General features: G+C 46.6%; 1 protein-coding gene and 1 non-coding gene across 5 annotated transcripts in view; one reads left to right on the top strand and one right to left on the bottom strand.

Annotated features, from left to right (window-relative positions):
- Window positions 1–2,155: 2,155 nt before the first annotated feature.
- The window catches only part of LOC117588215, a 72,572-nt gene continuing 55,303 nt past the window's right edge, over window positions 2,156–19,424 (bottom strand). Inside the window, exons 3-15 of one of the 4 annotated variants that reach the window (XM_034279356.1) lie at window positions 13,806–14,505; window positions 13,258–13,419; window positions 8,660–9,479; window positions 7,024–8,591; window positions 6,771–6,962; window positions 5,306–6,704; window positions 5,056–5,241; window positions 4,910–4,983; window positions 4,625–4,867; window positions 4,250–4,556; window positions 3,486–3,854; window positions 2,289–2,621; window positions 2,156–2,225 (exon numbers count right to left, since the gene is read on the bottom strand). In XM_034279356.1, coding sequence (XP_034135247.1) covers window positions 2,194–2,225; window positions 2,289–2,621; window positions 3,486–3,854; window positions 4,250–4,556; window positions 4,625–4,867; window positions 4,910–4,983; window positions 5,056–5,241; window positions 5,306–6,704; window positions 6,771–6,962; window positions 7,024–8,591; window positions 8,660–9,479; window positions 13,258–13,419; window positions 13,806–14,505 — 6,385 coding nt within the window. In that variant the 3' untranslated portion in view covers window positions 2,156–2,193. Of the gene's footprint in view, window positions 2,226–2,288; window positions 2,622–3,485; window positions 3,855–4,249; window positions 4,557–4,624; window positions 4,984–5,055; window positions 5,242–5,305; window positions 6,705–6,770; window positions 6,963–7,023; window positions 8,592–8,659; window positions 9,480–13,257; window positions 13,420–13,805; window positions 14,506–19,424 lie in introns of all 4 variants that reach the window. The other 3 variants (XM_034279355.1, XM_034279354.1, XM_034279357.1) reach the window with 3 other exon arrangements.
- Trnat-agu lies at window positions 12,080–12,153 on the top strand. The gene has a single exon. It is a non-coding gene; the product is annotated as a tRNA-Thr (tRNA).

Raw genomic sequence — 19,424 nt, 5'->3', positions numbered from 1 at the left:
ATGTGAATAACTTGCTTTAAAACTATACATATTTAGGTGTATATATATATAATATATAATGCTAAATGCAGTATACTTGTGTATATTTTGTTGTTTTACTTTTAGTTTTTTCTATCCTGGTTTGAGGTTTTGTCAGTATCAAAAACTAAGGGAGAGCTGAAGGGAAGGCCAAAAATTTGCCCTAAATTGATTACCATTTTTGCATTTCGATTTTTAATTTAATTTCATTAAATGTAGCCTCTTAAATGTAGTCGAACCGAACCCAATCCTATGTTGTTAAGTTATCTATTTACGCGTGAAGATTGAAATTTAGCTAGCAGCGTCTAAAAACTAAACCCTTAACTAGTGAATATTTTAATCTGAACTGGTTGCAATCTATGTACAATTTATGTTAGTTATGTATATACTCTTGATTTACGGATTTACTCGGTTATGCTCAATACTCTTATACACTTTTATTATTATACGTTTTTTGAACTTAACGAGAGGTATTTCTATTTTCCCAAGTGTTAATATCGCCTTTTGTCCCTATACATATATCGTATCGTATCGACTCGTATGTGTTTTTTTCGTGTTGTTTGTCGTTGTTTTGGTGCACTTCTTTTCAGTATTATAATTTGCCAAAACAAGCTAGAAACAGAGGGAAAGAAATGAATTTAAACCGAGAAAATACAAACCTGTTGTAAATATATGATTACTTATCCAGATGTGAATATTTATTTAGGGCTTTGCAGTTTAAACAGTAATTTAATAAAAATACAAACTAAATTTATATCAATAATATTTGTATAGCATTTGTTTCGTTTCTTCTTCATTTAAATAATATTTATAACGATTGAACCCAACTTAATAGACTTAAAAGATTTAAACAAAATCAAAATCAATAAAAAATTACAAATAGAAAACGTGAAGCTTTTCTGAAATTGTGTCTCATATCCATACAGTTGTATTACATATTACATATAGATATATATACATATACATATATGCATATGCATGTGTATGGTATAAAGTGTATGCAAGCTTACATGAAAATGGTTAAAATTATAAATAAGTTTAAACAAAACCTGTAAAATAGCCTTCACATGAAATTGCATCGCCGACTTGCTTTGCGCGCTTTGCTTTCTCGCTTTGATATAAAAATATTTAAATATAATTACAATTACAATTTTAAACGAGCATTAACTACGAATTAAAAGATAAGACGGCGCAACCTAGCAAAATGATACAAATATAGTGAAATATATACAGATAGAGGGACTTTGTTTTTATTTTCTTAGTCGCAGCGAAATCCATTATCGAGAGTAAATCAAAAGGAGCTCTTTTTGAAGATGTTTAAGAAAGTAAAACATAAAGCAAAGCATGGGCAGAGGCATGCAACAAATTATCAACATTTAGTAGATATATAAAAATTAACAAATTATCACACTGAAAAAATTCAACACTAATTTTAAATTATACAAATTCTATACGTACATATACGTATGCGTATGCGTGTGTGTGTTTTTGTGTGCCATATGTTTGTGGTGTATGGTTTAAGGTTACGGTATATATGTTCTCCAATCAAATTGTATACATTCTGTTATCGCTTGTCGTTAGAGTCTAGAGCCTAGCAAACGCCTCTCCACGCATGTTACACCATTTCATATAATATTTTTTAAATATACATATATCAATTTAACAACATCTCGGAACGCTCTCCACTCTCTCATTATTATTTATGCTGCTGCTTGGTTTTCTTTTTCTTTATCGCTCTTTTGTATATATTTATGTATATAATAGCTTTAGCTTAGAGTCTAAGCTGTATTATTAATCGTAATAAATATCTTGCATCATCTCTTTTTGTGTGTTCCTTTGCAGCTTTTCCGTTTCTGTTTTCGACATTTTGAAAATATTTAACTATAGCGTGTCTGGTATTTATGGTTTTTGCAATTTCTTTTAGACGAGGTTCCCATTTTGCATTTTGCTTTACAATTAATATTTGCTAGTATTATAAAATAAATATATTTATGTATATATTTTTTAAATAGTGCTGCTAATAATTTTAAATTAGATTTACATTCTGCGTCCTCTTCTTCTATCGTTCTTTTGTTTTTCGCTAACGTGTCGGGTTATTTAGAGCCATAAATGCGTGCGCCAGAGAAGTTGTTTTGTAGTTTTTGATCCTTGGGTCGTGCCTTGGGCACTTTAGGGTCACCTCGTGGCACTGCTGGTAAAGAAGTCCGCTGTGGATTCCGCCTCAAGTTATAAAATATATATACACAATTATATAGCTATGATTCACTTACGCGTCTCGAAGCTGAAGCCCAGCGTTTGATCCGGCGGCGTATTGAGCATAGAGTTGCTCACATTACTGCCCGTGGGCGTGACATTGCCCATGGCATTTGTACTATTGGGGCCACCGACAATGCCGCCTCCGCCGCCGCCAATCACTGGTCCCTGCTGCAGCGGACTCTGTGGCGTCTGGCCGCGCTGTGCCACGACTCCGGGCCCGCCGGCGCCTCCAGTGGCCGCCGCAGCCGCCTGCTGCCTCACACTGACCACTGCACGAAGCTCTTTCTTGACGAAATCGGAATTGGCATTGCCTCCAGCTCCAGCGGGACCGCCTCCACCGTTTCCAGCTGAAAGAATCAAAGGGTAAGCAATAAGTGACCATGGAATCTGCAGTCTTGCATCGGTGGTGTGCCCACAACATACGAGTTAAACTAAGTTTAGTCACACTTTTTGCTTGATCTTTTCTAGACATGAACATAAATTAAACATAAATAAATACACAAACAGACAACAGAATACAACATGGAACATAAAAGTGGTGGGGAGGAGCGCACACATAAGACTGGAGGGAGAAAGGTGGTGGATGGATACAAGGCGGTTGGGTGGGGGAAATACATAAGTTCCTACAGCAACAACCAATGGAAATTCTTCTTTAATATTCAATTTACAGGAGGGGGAAATCCTCTCATCATATTACACTCTTTCGGGTTAATAGCAGGTACACCAATTGCTTGACGATGGGCAGGATAAGGGTGTTTTGCCTAGGACTCTATATTCTCTAGATATTATATACAGTACAGATATTCAAATAGATCTCGTTTGATCTTGGCTTGCGGAATGTGGCTTGGGTTGGGTTGGTTATATACAATGATGGATCGATCATACAGTTGTTATACACGACAGATAGGTTTATATTACACGCATATGTATGGGTTAGAGGTGGGTTGATTGGATAACAGATTACAAATGTGTTTCAGTTTGGTTTCTTTGGTTTGTATGTACAAAAATGTGTCGAACGGTTTGTTGGCGGTTCCCAAATGGCAATTTGCTTTACGATGCGTGGCAATGGATCGATCATACAGCTATACGATATATATATATACACACACATATACATATAGAGGCATGGTGATTGTACAGCGAAATGGAGTATTGATTGAGTGTGAGAGATTTGAGAGAGAGAGAGAGAGAGAGAGAGCACACGGGCTTACCGGTCTGCGCTCGACCATAGAAATCATTCGCCTGCTGCGGCTGCGGCTGTTGGGCCTGCCCATAGCTGGCCATTGCGGCGGCATAATTGACATTGCCGCCACCTCCGCCAAGGCCAATGATGCCATTGCCTCCGCCACTGCCCATTCCGCTCACGCCCATCAATGCCGGATGAGGATGTGGATGCGGCGACATGCTCGGGCAGTTCAAGAGCGGCAGCTGCTGTTGCTGCTGTTGGTGTTGCTGCTGCTGCTGGTGTTGCTGTTGTTGCTGGGAAGGATTACCGCCAGCCGCATTATCTGAGTGGTGGCTGTGGCTGTGGCTGCTGTTGTTTGCGGCCGTGCCCGGAGAGGAGCCGAAGCGTGGCGAGCCTGTTTTGGTTAAGCGGTGTTTTGTTTTGGCTTTTAATTTAAAACTAATCGAGATTAAAGTGTTTGTTTGTGTTTGTGTGTGTGTGTGTGTGTGTGTATGTTTGTGTGTGTGTGAAGCTGTCTAAGTATGTGTGGATGTTTAGTATATGGATTAAGGGGCGCCTAATTGAACGATAAATGAACAACTCTCCCGAGCTACTCCACAGAGGTATTTTCTTCTACATTTCATTGAGAACCGGAAAACGGAAATCGCAAATCGGAAATCATTTTTTTTCAACTAGTTTTCTCTTCAATTTCTAATATAATCTAATCTCTAATCTGTGGTTTTCGGCTCCTCTCATCTGCTCTGATCTGATCCTCGGCTGGGTCTGCTCTTCCATCTGAAGATCACTTACCTGGCAGATGCTGCGTGGCCTGCGGTACGCTTCCCTGGCGCTGGAGTCGCTGCAACTGCTGCTGCTGGAACACATTAACATTTCCGCCATACGGAGACTGGGGGCCACCGAAACCACCGACACCGGGTCCACCGCTGCCGTCGGGAGTTGTCGCACCTCCCTGGACACCACCCTGGCCCTGGAACGAGTTCTGACGCTGAAGGGCCACCGCCGCGGCATTGCCCACGGGCCCGACCTGGGCGCCCGGAGAGTTGAGGCCTCGTCTCTGGTTCTGTTGGTATTGACGCGCATTATACGGACTGACGCCCTGCATCAGCGTCATGGAATGGCATTAGATGTTGCCCATTTCAGCGATAATCGGGTCTCAGGACTTACCTGCAACTGCGCTATGAGCATGGGATTGTGCTGCTGCAGCGTTCGCCCCGCATTTCCAGAGGGTAACGGCCCTCCCGGTCCTCCACCTCCGCCACCAGCGCTGTTCCACTGCTGCGGACTGTTTTGCATGCCCGGCGACTGCAGTCCCGAATTGGAACCAAAGGGCGTATTAGATCGTCCCCCGTCGCCAACCTGCTGCTGTTGCTGTTGCTGTTGTTGCTGTTGCTGTTGCTGCTGCTGCTGGTAGGCCAACTGTTGCACCTGTGCGTTGTTCTGTTGCTGTTGCTGCTGTTGGTTGAGCTGTTGCTGCTGCTGCGGCGACAAACGCTGGCCCGGCTGTGGGAACTGCGTCGCATAGCCTAAAGGAATAGGATAGACAGAACATTTGAGCAAATATTTCAGAGAGAATTCAGAGCTGTCCATTGCTGTACCTTGATTCGGCTGCGGACTGTAGGGTGTACTCCGTCCGGGACTCAATTGCTGCTGCATCAGTGCCTGGGCATAGCCCGGACTGAGCTGAGCGTCTGCCGGCAGATTGGTGCGCGAAAGGGAGACATTGGGGGCCACCGTGGTGTTCAGCAGCGAGCCAATGTTGTTGAGGCCCGCATTGATGCCAGCTGGAAGGTGCAGAAATATAATGTTATTCAGTGATTCTATAGAGAAGTAATCCCGAATACTCACTGGCATTCTCGGGGACCAGCAGCTGTTGCTTCTGCTGCTGTTGCAGGAGACGCTCCTTCTGCTGGGCCGCCAGCTGTTGCTGCTGTCGCATGTTGCGGAGCTGCTGCTGGGCGGGCAGCACAGCACCGCCGGGCGTGGCCACGGCATTCATGGGGCCGCGACCACGGGCAGGATACATGGGTGGCGGTCGCTGGAAGACCTGGTTGTGCATTGTTCCCTGCATTGTCCGCTGCATTATGTGCTGCTGCTGCTGCTGCTGGCTCTGGTGTTGCTGCTGGCTCTGCTGTTGCTGCTGCTGCTGGAGGCTAAGCATGCCCGGATAGGCGGGCGGCTGCTGGAGGTGCTGCTGGCGATGCTGCTGCTGTTGCTGCTGCTGCTGGGCCGCCAATTGGAGGGCCAATATCTGCTGCTGCTGCTGTTGTTGCTGCTGCTGCACCGCCTGCTGCTGCTGCTGGCTCATGAGGCTCAAGTGCTGGTTCAGGTCGTTGCCAAAGGTGGCCGACTCCACGTCGAGCATCAGCGACTTTTGGATATCGCTGATGGCGGAGGGCATCACAATGGGCGTGTCTTCCGCGTAGTAATCCACTACGCTGTCCAGCAGCTTGGACAACTCCGTGTCGCCGTCGCCTGGAATGGCCGCCGCTGCCGCTGCAGCCGCCGCAGCTGCCGAGGTCGAGGCCGCTGTGGTAATTGAGGTAGATGCTGAGGTCGCCAGTTGTTGCAGCTGCTGCTGCTGCTGCTGGAAGGCTAGCTGCGGGGGCTGGTGCGGCTGCTGGCTGAGGTAGACATCGTTTGGCTGCGGCTGCTGCTGGGAAGGATTGCTGGCTGCCTGTTGTTGCTGCTGCTGTTGTTGCTGCTGTTGCTGCAGTTGTTGCTGCTGCTGCTGCAGCTGTTGCTGCTTGCGATTTCGATTGGCTGCCGCTTTGGGTCCCGTGCTGCCGGCGCTGATGAGGTTACCGGGGGCGGAGAGGGAGCTGCCCGAGGACATCGAGGAGCTGGTAATGTCCGGCAGCGTCTTCACCAGCGGCTGATCGGCATTGGGGGCTTTGGGTATCTTTGGCGGATTCTGCAGTAGCTTGGCGAGCATCTTGTTCTGGGTGTACAGCTTGCTGGGCTTGTCCTCGGATCGCTTCGCGGAGGACAATTCGTCGTCGGGCTCGTTGAGCGAGCGCTTGCGGCTCAGCGAGGGATCGCTCTGGATCTTCAGCATGGCCTTTAGATCCTCGTTGCTCATGTTCCCGCTGGCGCCAACTCGATGCATCGATCCATGGCTGGACCCATGGCCCCCGTCGTTGTTCTTCAGTTGCCGCATCAGTTCGCTCGGTCGGGCATTGTTCATGGCTCCCGGCATGCCGCCCGAACCGCTGCCATCATCATCCTCTGTCTTCTCGTTAAGAAGCTGCCAATCAAAAGGGAACCATTAGAAGGGTGAATTGAGGACTCTTAGACTCCACTCTCTACTCACCTTGAGCAGCATTGGGTTCTGTGAGTTGCCGGCCTTGTGCAGAAGTGTGGCCGTGGCGCTGGCACTCCGTCCCATCGTCCCCATGGGTCCAAACATTCCCAGAGTTACGCCTCCCGGCTGGCCGCCCATTTTGAAGCTGCCAGCAGGTCCACCGCTGAGCTTCTCTTCTTCGCTTCCCTCCTGCTTAAAGTACTGCAATAGAAGCGAGGATTAATGGATGATTCTTTGGTTTGAATAATCCGTTCTGGCTCACCTTCTCCTCCTCGCCCAGTCCTCCCAGTCCGCTTGCCATTGTCTTGGTCAACAGGTGCCGCAATCGTTCCGACGATTCCTGTTGCTGCTGTGGCGCTGTCTGCTGTTGTTGCTGCTGTTGCGCTTGTTGCTGCTGCTGCTGTTGGGAGAGCAATAGCCCGCCCACACCATTCGGAAGGCCACCCAGCATCGCGTTGCTGTTGCTGCTGGGGCCACCACTGCTGCTGCTGTTGTTGCTCGGCTGCTGCTGCTGCTGCTGGGGATCCTTCTCCGGCTTGGTGTCGACAGGCTCGAAGGAGTGGAAGTTGAAACCATAGTTGCCACCGCCGGCACTGGCGTTCGACTGCGGCGATGGAAGGCTGGCGGCAGAGTGCGAGGACAGCTGGTAGGGCGTGGCCGGAGAGGCGCAGACGGCGGGACTGAAACCGTGGCCGGAGGGCGGTCGCGGCGTGCTCACGGGCGTGGCGACGGAGGCACGCGAATTGGGACGCGAGTCCGTCCAGCCGCCGACGCCGCCGCTGGGATCGATGTCGAAGGAGGAATGTGCAATCTCGAATTCGAAGGTGTCGCTGCCGTAAAAGCTGTGCTCCCCAGGCGCCGGCGAGGCAGTGAACGCGTTGACCAGATTCGCCGCCGAGGAGCTGGACGCCGAGGAGGAGCGCTGCTGCTGCTGCTGCTGTTGCTGCTGCATCCCAACGCCGTTGAGGATGGCGCTGCTCATGAGCGGCCCACCCACATTGGTCGTCTGCGTGCTGTTCCCGTTCCCGTTTCCGTTGTTGTTGTGCTGTCCGCCTCCCACTAGGCCGCCCAGCAGGTGCGTGGGCAGCATGGAGGAGGTCGCAGACGAGGAGGTGGAGTTCGAGTTGTGCAGCCCGTCCATCGAGAGGTTGTTTAGCAGGGAGTTGGCCAGCGATGGGACCGGCGACATGGCGCATAGTTGGCTCATTCCACCGACCATGCCCACGCCCACGCCGACGCCGACGCCGCCGCCACTCGCTCCTCCAGGTGCCGTCAAGGTGCTTGCTCCGGAGACAGTTCCCGAGGCAGACACCGCTCCCGTGTTGTTGCTGTTCATGTCATTCTCCGAGTTGAGCAGCGTCTGCACTGACATAATGAAGTCACCCTCGCCGGGCGTCTGGTTGAGGAACAGTCTCGAGTTGGCCTTCACATGCACATAGATGTCGGGGGCGCCCAGGCGCAGGCGGAACGGACGCGAGACCCGGTTGGATATGTGTACAGAGCCGGAACCTGTGCCGGGACCACCGCTGGCGGGCGAGTGAGGGCTGGCCGAGTCCTGGATGTCACGCAGGTGCGACTTCAGCATGGAGAGGTCGTGCGGGTGGCACAGATCCTGCCACAGGCGACCCACCCACGTCTGCAAATGCTGCTTGAAGGGCTCCCGCAGGGCAGTGGGATCTAGGCTGAGTATTTTGCCATGGATGTCCAGCTTGAAGGTCATCTGCTCGATGGGCTGCTGCTGCACGTGCTGCTGCATGTTGATCTCCAGCGGCGATTCGTCCTCCGGCCGCGTGATCAGACAAAGCACCGAGCTGCTGGCATCCGCATCATCTACAGGGAGAGAATGGAGTGGGGTTTAGGATATATTCAAGTGTGTTTTAATGTTTGCTTCCACTTACCCTTAACGGGGGCTGCTATCAGGACCACCTCCTCGTACTTGTCTTGCTGGCCAGACTGCCTCAGTGGCTTCTGCTCCATGCCCGCCTCGCAGTTGGACGACGTCTGGGTGGCCGTTCGCGTGTCCTTGACTAGCATGCGCACCTTGGTGGAGATACTCCGCTTGGACTTGCCCGCCTGAGCGTTACCCGAGCTGGAGTTGGACCCCGCCGACTGCTGCGATGCATTGCCGTTGTTCAGCTCGTCCAAATCGCCCCAGCCGCCTCCTAAGCTGGCCGCAGGTCCACTGCCTCCAGCTCCTCCTCCGCCACTACTGTACATGTTGTTGATGATCGGCTCTAGCTTGGCGTGATCGCCCGCGTAGAGGTACATGTAGAGGGGCTGGTGGTAGAGCTCCTGCTTCTCATAGCCGATCAGCTCGCGGATGTTCTGCGTGCAGGACTCAATGATGCCGTTGGCGTTCACCTGCAGCAGGACCCAGCCCACGCCGCTGATGTAGTGCTCGAGGGCCTCAAAGTAGGCGGAGATCTCCGACACCTGGCCCAGCAGTAGCGATGGCTCCGATGGCAGAGGCAGTGGCTGCGGTGGCTCTGTCGAGGATACCTCTCCCTGTTGCACCGGATGGATCGAGCAATTGTCCGTGGCACAGCGACTGCAGCGGGGCGTTGAGGTTGTTTGTTGTTTGCTATTGTTGTTGTTGTTGCTATTGTTGTTATTATTGTTTGTGTTGTTGTTGTTGTTGGTTGTCGCCGTGGAGTTGTTGTTATTTGTTGAAGTTGACGATATATCACGATTTTGGCCTTTGTCACAAATTTCACGATACTACAAAAAGAAAGATGGGAAATGGTTTAGAAGATTGCGGTTAATAAAGAGTTTGCCAGCGATAACTAATCGATCAATTGTTATTGCTTAACGAAAAATCATTTTATTGTTTAATGGGAATAATGGAATTTAAAATTGCATTCGAAAGGGTCAAGATATTTGTTAATTAAGAGTTTAAAACCGTTTAAATGTCGATCGAGTTTAAACGTTGTCTATTGGTTTTTACACTATTCGGGAACAATGGAAATTAAAATTTCGATTCAAATCTATTTTACGTTCCAATTTCATTTTAAAGTAATTACTTTATGATTTTTATGCATATTCCTCACACATTTCGCGTCATTGTCGCGACGAGTCTTTAGCGCAATAAAAACTTCATTCACATCAGATCCGAGCCCACTTTATTATCAGAGACACTAAAACTGCAGTATTTTTGCAATGCGGAAGCCATTCCCTTTACGAATATTATGGCACACTTTGTCGTCGTAGTACACCCTACGAACATCATAATTCTGGCTGTTCTGATCCGATCTGCACCCATTGTAGTATTGACACAATGGAAGTGCAATAAACCTCCCGCATTCTTTCCCTCACACACAGTCCCTGCGTCTCTCTCTCTCTCTCTCTCTCTCTCTATGCGTATTTGTGTTTTTATTTTTATTCGGACACGCAAAAATTTTCGCGCCCGTTTGAGGAGAGTCCATTGACTTTTCTACAGAAAATAACGAAAACACATTCAACACTCGCATTATTCAAATATTATTGTTATTATTACTGGGCTTTCCTTTCCGCCGACTTTGATGGATTTCCAAGGCACACACCTTTCCACGGCACACACCACCCCAACACCACCCACCGAGCCAACAGTGAAGGTCAGTCAACTTGCACTTTGCGTAGCCCGTGTTTTGCTACAAATGTCAATGGCATTTCACATTGTTTTGGTTTTTCGTTGTTTTTAGTAGGGGGCTGGCAAAGGGGGCTTATCAGTCAGAGCCAGGTCTGGAGAGCTGGAGACCTGGTCTATGACTCAATTTGGGCCAAAAATTACTCACTTTTTAGAGTGCCACAAATGAAATCAAGAACAGAGAACACAAAACACACAGAACAGAGAAACAGAGAAACCGCGTGGAACGTTCGTTCAGTCACAAAGTTGCCGAAATAATAAGCGCACATTTTTTGATGCAATTGTATTCAAAAAAAAAATACACAACAACTGGCTCTCGCTCTCGCTCTCACCTCCCTCTCTCACTCTCTCTCTCTGGGAGCAATAAAGCTTCTTGGCGAAGCTCTGTCAAACAAAAGGTGCGGCGGCAGTTCAGGTAATCAGTTTAGAAATCAATCAACCTTTGCTGTTCCTCTTCCCACTGTCGATTATGGAATTTAAAACTGAAATCTGTGTATTACAATGAGAAGTGTAGGCCATGAGACTGCCTTACCTGGAAGGTAATCTGTCTTGCATATTGCGACTCTCTCTCTCTCTCTCTCTGTCTCTGCCCCAGCTTTTGTTTACCGGCTTGTGCCGCGCGGGATGCCGAGTGTGTGTGTTTGTTATCACATTGCCTTTGCAGTTTGCACCTTGTGCAGCGTGTGTGAGGTGGAGGTGGGGCCAGGGCCACAACGGGACAGGAGAAGAGTGTGGTGTGCGGGCGGAGTAGAAGTAGAAAGAACCGTGACACGATGTAGAATCACAACTATGTGAAATTGCCATCCAAGGTGCGACGTCATCGTCCAAAAAGCATTTCAAAAGCAGTTCGTTGATCTTTCAGTCGAGTGGAACAGGGACAGCAACAATGTATGGCAATACGAGAACACGAGTCAGCTGAGAGAGAGCGAGCGAGCGTGTGAGCTTTTAATTTCTTTGGAAGGAAGCTTCTCTGTGCAACACAACCATCTGTGTGTGGTTTTGTGTGACCAGGAAAAGTTGCTCCCGGGGTGAAGGCACTCACTCACTCACTCCGACAAAATATCAGTCAAATGATAAAGTAAACAACAAAAGGAACAACACCGAAAGAGAGTACACGGCGCGTGCAATGGCGAAAATGTCTGAAACGTGTCTGGATTTTGCCTCTCTCTCTCCGCCGTCACCTCTATCTCTCGGTCTGGTCTGGTTTGGTCTTGTGTTTTTTTTGGCGGGCTTTGGCCCATAGATTCTTCCAAAATTGATCGCATCAGGTAAGAGGTGAGATAAAGCGAAGCAGCAGCTGTGCTGTGAATTTCGGGCAGAAAACGAGTGCAGAGTGACAGAAAAGGGGGGGTTTGTCAGTGGAAAAGGGTATACAAAGCTCGAAATTAGTTACGACAAAAGGTAATGCAATATAATATCTTCTTTGGAATGGTTATTTATACAGATTTAACAGATAAACAGAAACGTCTTAATGATTGTTCTTTTTTATATTCCTTGACCCTCCTCTACATTTACCCATTTGTATGCCACATTTCCAATTCAAAATTCTTCCGATATTTCGTGTAGCCATCTCTTTCTCTCCCGCTATCTATAAAATTGCCAAAAATAGACCCCTCCTCAATACTCACCTAGCGAGAAATGTGAAATCGTTCACGAATACCCTAGAAGTAAGCATCGCGTCACATCGTTCCCAACGGGCGCCGTGGCTTAGTTGGTTAAAGCGCCTGTCTAGTAAACAGGAGATCATGAGTTCGAATCTCGTCGGGGCCTATTCGTTGTGATAACTTTTTTTTTCTTTTTCTAATTTCAGTTAAATTGTTATAATTTTGTTCCTTTTCTGGATTATGGTTCCCAGCAATTTGATTAGCGTCCCGGATGATTTCACTTATTAGCGACAAAATCCCTGTCTAATGCTACATGCGGAACCCACTTAATTCAATTTATTTATTACTTATGGAACTCATGGACCTCATGTGCGCTGTGGTGTGTACTTTAATTGCTTTTTATTGACCCAACTATGGCACGACTCTTGTTTAGGTTTCGCCCGTATGGATTACAAAATAAAATTATGTATATTTTGTATACTATGACGGTTTTGCCGCCGCCTCCGCCGCGATTCGTTTAAAAACCCATTTGTTGGCACTGGTATTGCTTTGGTATTTTTTTGGCTTTTGTTGGTTGGATGTGTGGATGTTGCCTGTGCGGCAAAGCGTGGCGCTTGGCTCACAAAATAATTTACATAATAAAGTGCTTAGGCTACCTGAAACCAATAAAAGCAATACACCAACATTAACTTTGCCTAAAACAACATAAATCCCTCTGGTTTACCCGGGTCGTCGGGGTTTTCAAACTAAATATAAATTTATGTAAATTAAATAAAAATATTAATTAAATTATTCTGCGGCGGGTTAAATTACGTCAGTTCAGTCCGAGTCTTCTACTATCTCTCTCTCTCTGTATGGGCAATGGTGCCCTATCCCTGCTCCTATCTTATCCAATTCGCGAATTCTTTTAAGTTCTTTTCGGGCTGAGCTTTTAATTGCTTTTTAATTGGAACGAACGCGTTTTCGGCTTGCCCAGAGAAAGACGTAGGCCCCCCACAACAGACAAGACTGAATGGAAATTACATGGGGGAGTTTGGAGACAGACCAGAGCAGACCAGGCCCTCTGTTGCTTCTGTTTGTGTTGTAATGGATCATTTGGTATTCCGCACAGGCCAGCACAAGCACAGGCGGTCGTCTGTCCCCAGTGTTATAACAACTTGTATTGCTTTTTCGTGTAGTTCAGCGAATTAATAGATGCGTTTGATGAGGGGTCTCTCGTCTGTAATTGAGTGTCCCAGCCCCCTGATTTGGTTAGTTTCTCTCGACTTACCGTTCGAACCACTTGATTGAGTATAGCCGCCTTGTCCGGTTTCGTTGAGGTCATATCCCCACGCTTGTTCAGCGTTAGTATCTCCGACAACTGCTCGATGTAACCATTTTCCGCCTCGCGACGCCGCTTCTCATTGTTGCATTTGTTGATTTGTGATTGCGGCTGCAGGAAGGTAGAAATGCAACAATATTAATAATAGTATTTACATGCTTATAAAGAGAGTATTTATTCTATTTAGTTATTACTTACTATGTCTGTTCTACCTTAATCGTATTTCTAAATCTTATCGCACAGCTGCCTGATTATCTCCAGCAATCAAGCCGCATAAATATATTTTCTTTATTCATTTTTGATAATCACACTGACTGTTTGATTTGATTCTTTGATTAAGAATCGTTAAACCCTGTGAAATGACTGCCATAATAAATAATTGCTAAACAAATTGGTACCGTGATTGATTATTCGCTAATCCAAACCCTAGCATATTTGTATAATTTGAATTTTTAACATTAAGATATTTTAGAAAGGGACTTCCAAAAAAAACTCACCAAATTAACCTTCGAATCCGTCTTGCGACGTATCTTCCGGCCTGACGTCGCGGCGTTGGCTGCGCTGCTGGCTGAGATCGGCGACGCCACCGCATTCATAATGGCAGCCGAGCGTTGCAGCGCAGCTGCGATGTTGGCCGTGGCTGCGGCGGCGGCTGCCGCTGCTTTGTTGTGGAGAGAATGATGAGAGTTGTTGAGGTGCTGCTGCTGTTGCTGCTGGTGCTGCTGTTGGTAGAGCAGCGCCTGCTGCTGCTGCTGCTGCTGCTGTTGCAGCTGCTGTTGCTGCTGCTGCAGCTGCTGCTGCTGGAGCGAGAGTGAGGACGCTGTGGAGGCGCCTGCAACGCCCCCGGCACCAGCGCCGCCGCCTCCGCTGGCCGCCGTCGCGCGCTGCAGTGGGTGGGTGCCGGGCGCCAGGCCGTGGTGCAGGCCACTCAGCAGGCTGCTGCCGCCCGCGGCCGCAGATAGAGTGACGGCTGCTGTGGCGGCGGCCGGCGAGGAGCGTGGCAGGTTGCACACGGAGATGTTGCTGCTGTTGTACTTGCCGCTGGCGTTCGCGTTGGCGTTGGCGTTGGCGTTGGCGCTGCTGCCTCCGCTGCTGTGGTGGAGGCTACTGCTGCTGCTACTGTTGCTGCTTGAGGTTGAAGTCGTGGGATTTGCTGTACCTGAGGCCCAATGATCTGGTAAGTCACTTGGGCTAAGCCTGCAAAGAACAGAAAATCGAATTTCAAATTAGTGGAAATTTCGCGAAAAGAAAGGAAAGAGCTAAAGGTTTCGAGCCGCCTGCTCGCGCTGTTGTACGACCCATGGATGGCCTTGGCTTTGGGGGCTTTGAGGCTTTTGTTGCCTATCAAAATGCAAAATGCAAAATGCCCATAGCCATGCCCAACCACTCCACGCTTTCATTCTCTTTTCTTTAGGGCTAATGTGCTGCCTCGATTACAGTTTATTGCCTAATTAATTTGCATTTGAGGAGCGTGAGAGACAGAGCGACAGAGACAGCGACAGCAATCAGCTGTTTTTTTTTTGGGGTCTCTTGTGGGTTTTTGTGGTTGGTGTCTTGGGGTCATACCATAGAGCTGCGGGGATTATATTAATTGGGAATTAGGGAAAAAAATGTTCGACTATTACATTACCGAATATTACAGGGTATTCCTATGTGGAAACTATGTGATTTTTTCTAAGCATTTTTAAGGGTCTGGTTTCTAGTACTTTCCCTTACTTTTGGAACTTTGTAAAGTATTGTTAATATGTTTTGAACTCTAATAAATTGTAGAGATTTCTCTTGTAATTGAACTTCACTTCTCTAATGAATTTATTGAACATTTTGTGATTTCTCTGCTATATTCCTTGGTTTAATTTAATTCCGCAGATTCCCTGCTGGTGCTTTTGAACCTTCTCCCAGCTAACAGTTTTAGAGCCAATCACAGTCATGTTTCCTGTGGTTTCCGTTGCCAATCTCAACTATCTTCAGAATTCCTATACCTCTCTCTGTTCGGGTTATGCTGCTTTTTCTTTTTGGAATGTGACGTCTTCATTTTCTGGCAATCACTTCAAAGGATGCTGACGAATGGTATACGCATACATATGTCCATTCCTCCTTCCCCGTTTTTCCAACGCAACCTTAATCATTTGTTAGCTGGAATTTGGGCAAACACTCTGCTGGGTTCGGTGGCTTTCAGGACTCTGTGACCTGACCCCGAGTCGTGCCAGGGTGCGGTTACCACCGCTACGTTAGTCAAATGAATGTTGTCAGTTTTTGGGGCAACACGCAGCCTCTCTCTCCTCGGAGCAGCGCGTGCTAGAGACCGAGACCGGAACAGGTCCAGGCAGCACTTCAAGTGGCCATCATGGTCATTATTCTTGCATGCTTTCTCCCGCTCTTCCCTCCTTCCGAATTTTAGGGGGTCTGGTCTGCTTTCATGTCACATTACATTTTATTTGGTTGCTTGATTAATTGTTTGCTTTATTTGCTTAAAGTGTAGAATAAATTGTATTTGTAGGTTCTTCAAGCGCCACTCGAGCAACTTTGAATCTGAATGAGAGACAAACCCAACCGAGACTCAGTCAAGCAATTCGAGCGTGAAACAGAGTCAGTCCCAGATCTCGAGTTTCAGAGTTCTTTCAGTTGGAGTTGGAGTTGCAGCTCTGAGACCACCCGGTGTTACAACTTCTGCTTATTCCTCTTCTTTTTTAATTACATTACATGCATAATGAACCCCCCTTTAGCCCCTTACCCAGCTCTCTTGGGCTCTGAGAATGGCAGAGAAAAAAGAAATAATTACAGACAGAACTCTGGACATGGTCAGGAGATGTAATCAGCGTCGACGCTAAAGAGGAGAAGGAGGCAGGCCCAAGTCCAAGTGCCACGAGTAGTGGCAGAGAGGGGAGGGTAAATGGGTGGATAGATGACGGGCAGTTGGCCAAAACGTGAATGCAATGGGCGCCAAGATGAGTGACGTACAACCCCCCCCCCCCCCCTCGGTTGACGCCTTGCGAGTGTTTTCCTCTGCCCTCACCCGACAAGCACCATAATTGCGGCGATTCTTTTAGTTGATGTTGTTCTTAGGGCTGCGTACCCTTTGTAGAAGGGTATTATGATTTTCAGGAGTTTTTTGTACTTTAAGAGGTATCCCCAAAGCCTTAGAGCATATGTAACTTCGCTTCAAGCATCCCTCTCCTCTTTTGGTTGTTTGTTGTTTTGACAGGGTGACACTTAAATGTGGCAGCACATCAACCTTCTTCTCCTCCTCCGCCTCCTCATGCAGCGCTAAGCTCGAATTTTCTTTTGGGTTTTCTCTTGGTTGGTGCCACACAGGGCGTATGATTGACGCGCTTAATTAAGGCAGCAGCAGAAGAAAAAGAGCGTAAATTAATTAAATTTCAATTAATGCAGTCAGTCAGTTGACTTTTTGTTGATTCTGTTGTTTGGTAAACGTTTTTTTCTGTATTTTCTGTTTTCTGTGGGGCTTATCAATTTGCACTTTGCCGCTTGGGCTTTCAGTCTCCTTTAGTCTCTCTGCATCTCATTTTGTTTCGCTATTTTCGCAATTTATCGTCATACGACAGAGAGAGAGAAAGAGAGACACAAGGTATTTATAGACAAACAGCGAAATATATTCAAAGAGAGCGAGAGAGAGACCCAATGAGAGTTTCCACCTTCGCCCTGCCCTGCCCAACAAGAGGCAGCTCTTGTTTTGTGGGGCAAAACAAACATTTTGTCTTTAAAATGTACAATGGAACGCATTTGTTTCATCATCAGAGAGGCAGCGAAAGAGATGTCGGGGGACTAAAGGGTGGTGCTGGTGGTGTCCCCCATTGATCTTAATGAGGCATAAAACAGAATCAGCGCCAATTTTGTTGTCGGAGCCAAATAATGAATTTCACTTTCTTCTCTTCATGGCTTTCGCGCTCTTTTTCTGAAGATATTTCAATGTCGTGGTTTAAGTTTGATTGAATATTTCTGGGTACTTCCCTGAGAAATAAGAAAAAGTGTGGAACTACTCTTGTCTCTCTATAAAGTTATCTGCAACCTTTTCTCTTAATAAAAGTGATCTTGCCACCCTTCTAAATCTCGAAATTCCTACTTCCTTCCATCATCAAATGTCTATTTGATGAACTTCCAAAAACCAGAGAAGGTTGTTCCATGAATCACATCTCTTGCTGGCTGCAGAGAGAGGGCGGAACAGGTCGGGGTGTGTGTAGAGAATTCAAGTGTGGAGAAAATACTCGTAAATTACTCATTATATTTAATGTTGATTATACGAGTAATGTCATGCAGAGTGTTTGGTATTTGCTTTTTTCGTTCTTTTTCGCTCTCTTTTGTTGTTTTATTTTTGCGGCATTTTCTGCTTCGACTTCCATATACGAGAAGTACACGAGAGAGACAGAACCACCACAGAGAGAAAGAGAGAGAGAGAGAGAGACATGGGCGCCTTAAACAAATTGAGTCACGAGTCTCACGAGGAAGGAGATTATTATGGTGACGCTGTGATGCTGCCGCTGCTGTGATGTGCAATAGAAGAAGCAGCATTGAATTACGCATACGCACTGAGTGCCAAAGGGAGGAGAGGGAGCAGAAAGCAACGCTTGAGGGCAAAGCTTAATAAAATGTAGTTAATTTTTTTGGGTTTTCTTTTTGTGTTTTGAAAGGTCTACGTGATGTTTGGCTCGAAGCCGCACGGATCGGAACTGGGAGTGAACTTTGATAATGCTTAAAATGCAGAAAATATATTCAAGTTAAGCTTACAATGTAAGCAATTGTCAGGGGAGAAAAGTAAGAAATGTACAAGCAGATATACATATCTCTGAAAGAATATCTAAACGTGTACACAATTTCCCACTTAAACAGAACAGGCAACAACAGTATTCAGTATCCACGCTCTGGAACTGCATCCTCCTTAACTCGGCTATGAACTGCTTGGGGCCAAAATAAACATGTTGCCAATACGCCAGTCTCAATTAATAGCCAACAACATCGACAATGACAGCGACAACAGGCAACATTTTACCAACCGCCAACAGAGAAAAAACAACAACAAAAACAAGAACAACCAGCAGACAAATGTGCAATGAAAATGTCAGGAAAAATGTCTGAAAGACAAGCAGAAAACTGCAGCAAAAACCGGGATAGATATGGGAAATGGATGCAGGAGAGAAGGATGTGGCCAAGTGGAAAATGTGTGTTCAAACAAGAAAATAAGGAAATGAGCGCAATGGAGAGCAATGGAGAGCATCCCCCATCAATGTCAGTGGCAGAAATAAAAGCTAAGAAGCAATTTCAAAACAATTTGTTTCATTCTGCTGCTTTATTGCCGCTGTCAAGGCTTTCCTACAAGCAATTAATGGGAAAATTCGGAGCAAATAAAAAAAGGATCACGTGAATCATCAACGTTCTTGGCATATATTCAATATTATATATCATAATCCACAGCTCCTAGTTAGGTTATTTTCGTAGGTGTGACAAACCTCTTAGGCTTCTCACTTCTCTGTTTCAAGAACTCGCTTCCGACCTACCCCAACTGAATTTACTTTAAGCTTCTCTTTGCACTACACCTAAGTACTTCTATTTGCACCTTCCTTAGATGATTCACAATTTTTGGCTTCACTTCTTCTCTGTCAGCAGTGAGTATCCTATCCTTGACACTAATTTCCGTTTGGCTCTCCCCAAAAACTCAAATAAATATTCGTACTTTTGTTTGTTATCGTGGCACTTCCAGTGGAATTTGAATGACAAATTTAAGCGAAATGCTGATTCATGGTGACTAAATATCAGGCAATCAAAAAATACACAAAATATGCGGGCTTCATGTAAGGTTACGCGTTTATTTGTGGGTGATTCCCAGGTGCTAGGTGGTTGGAAACGTTGCTGACACATAGAGAATTTCATGAATGGAATCTGAAACCAACTGGCACTTTGAACTATAGCTTCTAAAAGGGTTCTGTAATCGTTTAAGCTCTTATAAATGTGAGACCTGCCTCACTTTGCCTCTCTGTTGAGTCTAAATTGAATTTATTTTATTTTTTGGATTCTATCTCTGTCTTATTTTTTCGTTGTCTTGTCTAAGTTGTCGCCTGGAGCTGACATTCACTACAAGTCTCGCCTTATGCTGTTTAATCAGT

The sequence above is a fragment of the Drosophila guanche genome, unplaced genomic scaffold (assembly GCF_900245975.1).
Source record: "Drosophila guanche unplaced genomic scaffold, DGUA_6, whole genome shotgun sequence".
Lineage (NCBI taxonomy): Eukaryota > Metazoa > Arthropoda > Insecta > Diptera > Drosophilidae > Drosophila > Drosophila guanche.
This window is presented reverse-complemented; position numbering and strand designations above follow the sequence as displayed.